The sequence below is a fragment of the Primulina huaijiensis genome, chromosome 9 (genome assembly GCF_012295235.1).
Source record: "Primulina huaijiensis isolate GDHJ02 chromosome 9, ASM1229523v2, whole genome shotgun sequence".
Lineage (NCBI taxonomy): Eukaryota > Viridiplantae > Streptophyta > Magnoliopsida > Lamiales > Gesneriaceae > Primulina > Primulina huaijiensis.
The window spans coordinates 15,901,113-15,903,104 of NC_133314.1; the positions used below are offsets into that span (position 1 = coordinate 15,901,113).

General features: G+C 46.0%; 1 protein-coding gene across 1 annotated transcript; it reads left to right on the forward strand.

Moving 5' to 3' along the window:
• Positions 1 to 263: 263 nt before the first annotated feature.
• LOC140984271 (protein ROH1A-like) lies at positions 264 to 1,777 on the forward strand. The gene has a single exon (XM_073451551.1). The coding sequence runs from the start codon at positions 375 to 377 to the stop codon at positions 1,626 to 1,628; it is 1,254 nt and encodes a 417-aa protein (XP_073307652.1). The 5' UTR covers positions 264 to 374; the 3' UTR covers positions 1,629 to 1,777.
• The last annotated feature ends 215 nt before the right edge of the window (positions 1,778 to 1,992 follow it).

Below are 1,992 nucleotides of genomic sequence, written 5' to 3' on the forward strand. Positions count from 1 at the left end.
CTTATCCGAAAAATAATATTAATATTAATATTATCAGTAATAATGATAGATAATAATAAGTTTTGATTTAATAAATAGCAAGAATATCTCTGAACCCAAAAATACGAGGATCGAGACATTGATTGAATTCGAAAATAAGGTGACACTCATCCCACCCCATTGTCCCTACCTGAAATTTCTAAATTTGTTTAGAATTAATGAATGGCAAGAGGGCATTTTAGGAATTCAAAAACAACCTAGTCCTTGCAAAGGAAACGACAAACGATCATGCTGGCCTTAACCACCAATACCGGTCAACGTAATAACTGCCTCACCTCTCTTTTTCTTCAATTCCCCATCCAATCTCGATCCCTTACATTATTTCTGTATCCAAAATGCCGACCGCCGATAATCAAGGATCCTTCCTTAATCTTATCAGTATCCGCCGCAACCAGGTTACCGCCATGGATAACGACCAAGAGCTTGAAGACCTCGAGCTGTTCCAAAAGAACGTCGCTGCTCTGTTTTCCGGCCTTTTCGCCGCGGCGGAGGATCAACCTTCGTCTGCCAAGTCTGCTGCAGAGACCACAGATTCACCTATGACTTCACAAGATAACTGCATCCGGCCGCCGCCTCTCCTCTCTATTTCCTGGTTCCGTAACCTTCTTGACGCCTTCCTTTGCTGCGAAGCTGAATTCAAAGCTGTTCTTGTGTCGGGTCGTGACCCTTCTCAGTTCACCAGGCCTCCGCTGGATCGCTTGATTCCTGATCTTCTTGAACGATCGATCAAAGCGCTGGATGTCTGCAACGCCGTCACTCACGGCGTTGAGCTTGTTCGCCACTGGCAGAAACTGGCGCAGATTTCTGTGACAGCGTTGCAGCAGAATCCTATCGGGGAAGGACAGGTGAGGCGCGCACGAAAGGCGCTCACGGCTTTGTTGGCATCTTTTGTTTTCGACGACAAGGATAATTCCAACGGGAACGTTCATGGAAAATCGGCGGAAAGATCGTGGTCTTTCGGCCGACGCGGCGGGGCCGCGGCGAATAACAAGGATCGCAATGTTAGGAACTTCAGCTCTTTGTCCTGGTCTGTCGCGAAGTCTTGGTCATCTGCGAAACAGATTCAGGCCATGTCAGCGAACCTCGTCGCCCCTCGAGGCGGCGAATCTACCGGTTTGGCTCTACCTGTTTACATCATGAGCACGATCCTTGTGTTCGTGATGTGGGCTTTGGTGGCAGCCATTCCTTGTCAAGAACGAACCGGGTTGGCGACACATTTGCCCGTTCCAAAACAGTTGGCATGGGCGCAACCCCTGGTTTCTCTGCAGGACAAAATCGGAGAGGATTGGAAGAAGAAGGAGAAGAAAGGGAATGCTGGATTGTTGGAGGAGGTACAGAGGATGGAGAAGCTGGCGCAGTCCCTTGTTGAGTTTTCCGATTCTTTTGTCTTTCCTATGGAGGAGGAGAAGGCTGCGGCTGTGGCGTCACAGGTGGCAGAGCTGGCTGAGATATGTGAGAAGATGGAGGAAGGGCTGGGGCCGCTGCAGCAGCAAGTGAGAGAAGTGTTTCATAGGATTGTGAGGAGTAGAGCAGAGGTTCTTGATGTTCTTGATCCAGTTTCTAAATTATCCACACCAGTTCCATATTGATGCATATTATTTATTAGCGGTAGGATTTTGAATTTGTATGTCAAAATGTGTTGCACTTGAGATTTAGGCTACTGGAAATTTTATGTTGTATACCATATTATAACATACGGTGTGGGTATCGTAGGGAGTTGTCTTTTTTGCTTTGGGTTTCTGCCGTTTTGAAAGGAAATTGATGCCATTAATGTCGTGACTGCCATAGCCAAATTGAGCATAAATACCAGAGTCTCGAGACATTGGAAATCAAGAGTGTAGATACTGGCAGAACCCAAAATAAATCCAACCCGATTCGATTTCTGATCACAAATGCGATTCAAGAAGTAAATTAAAGGGTGTATGCTAAAATAAACTTAAAATTGTATATATA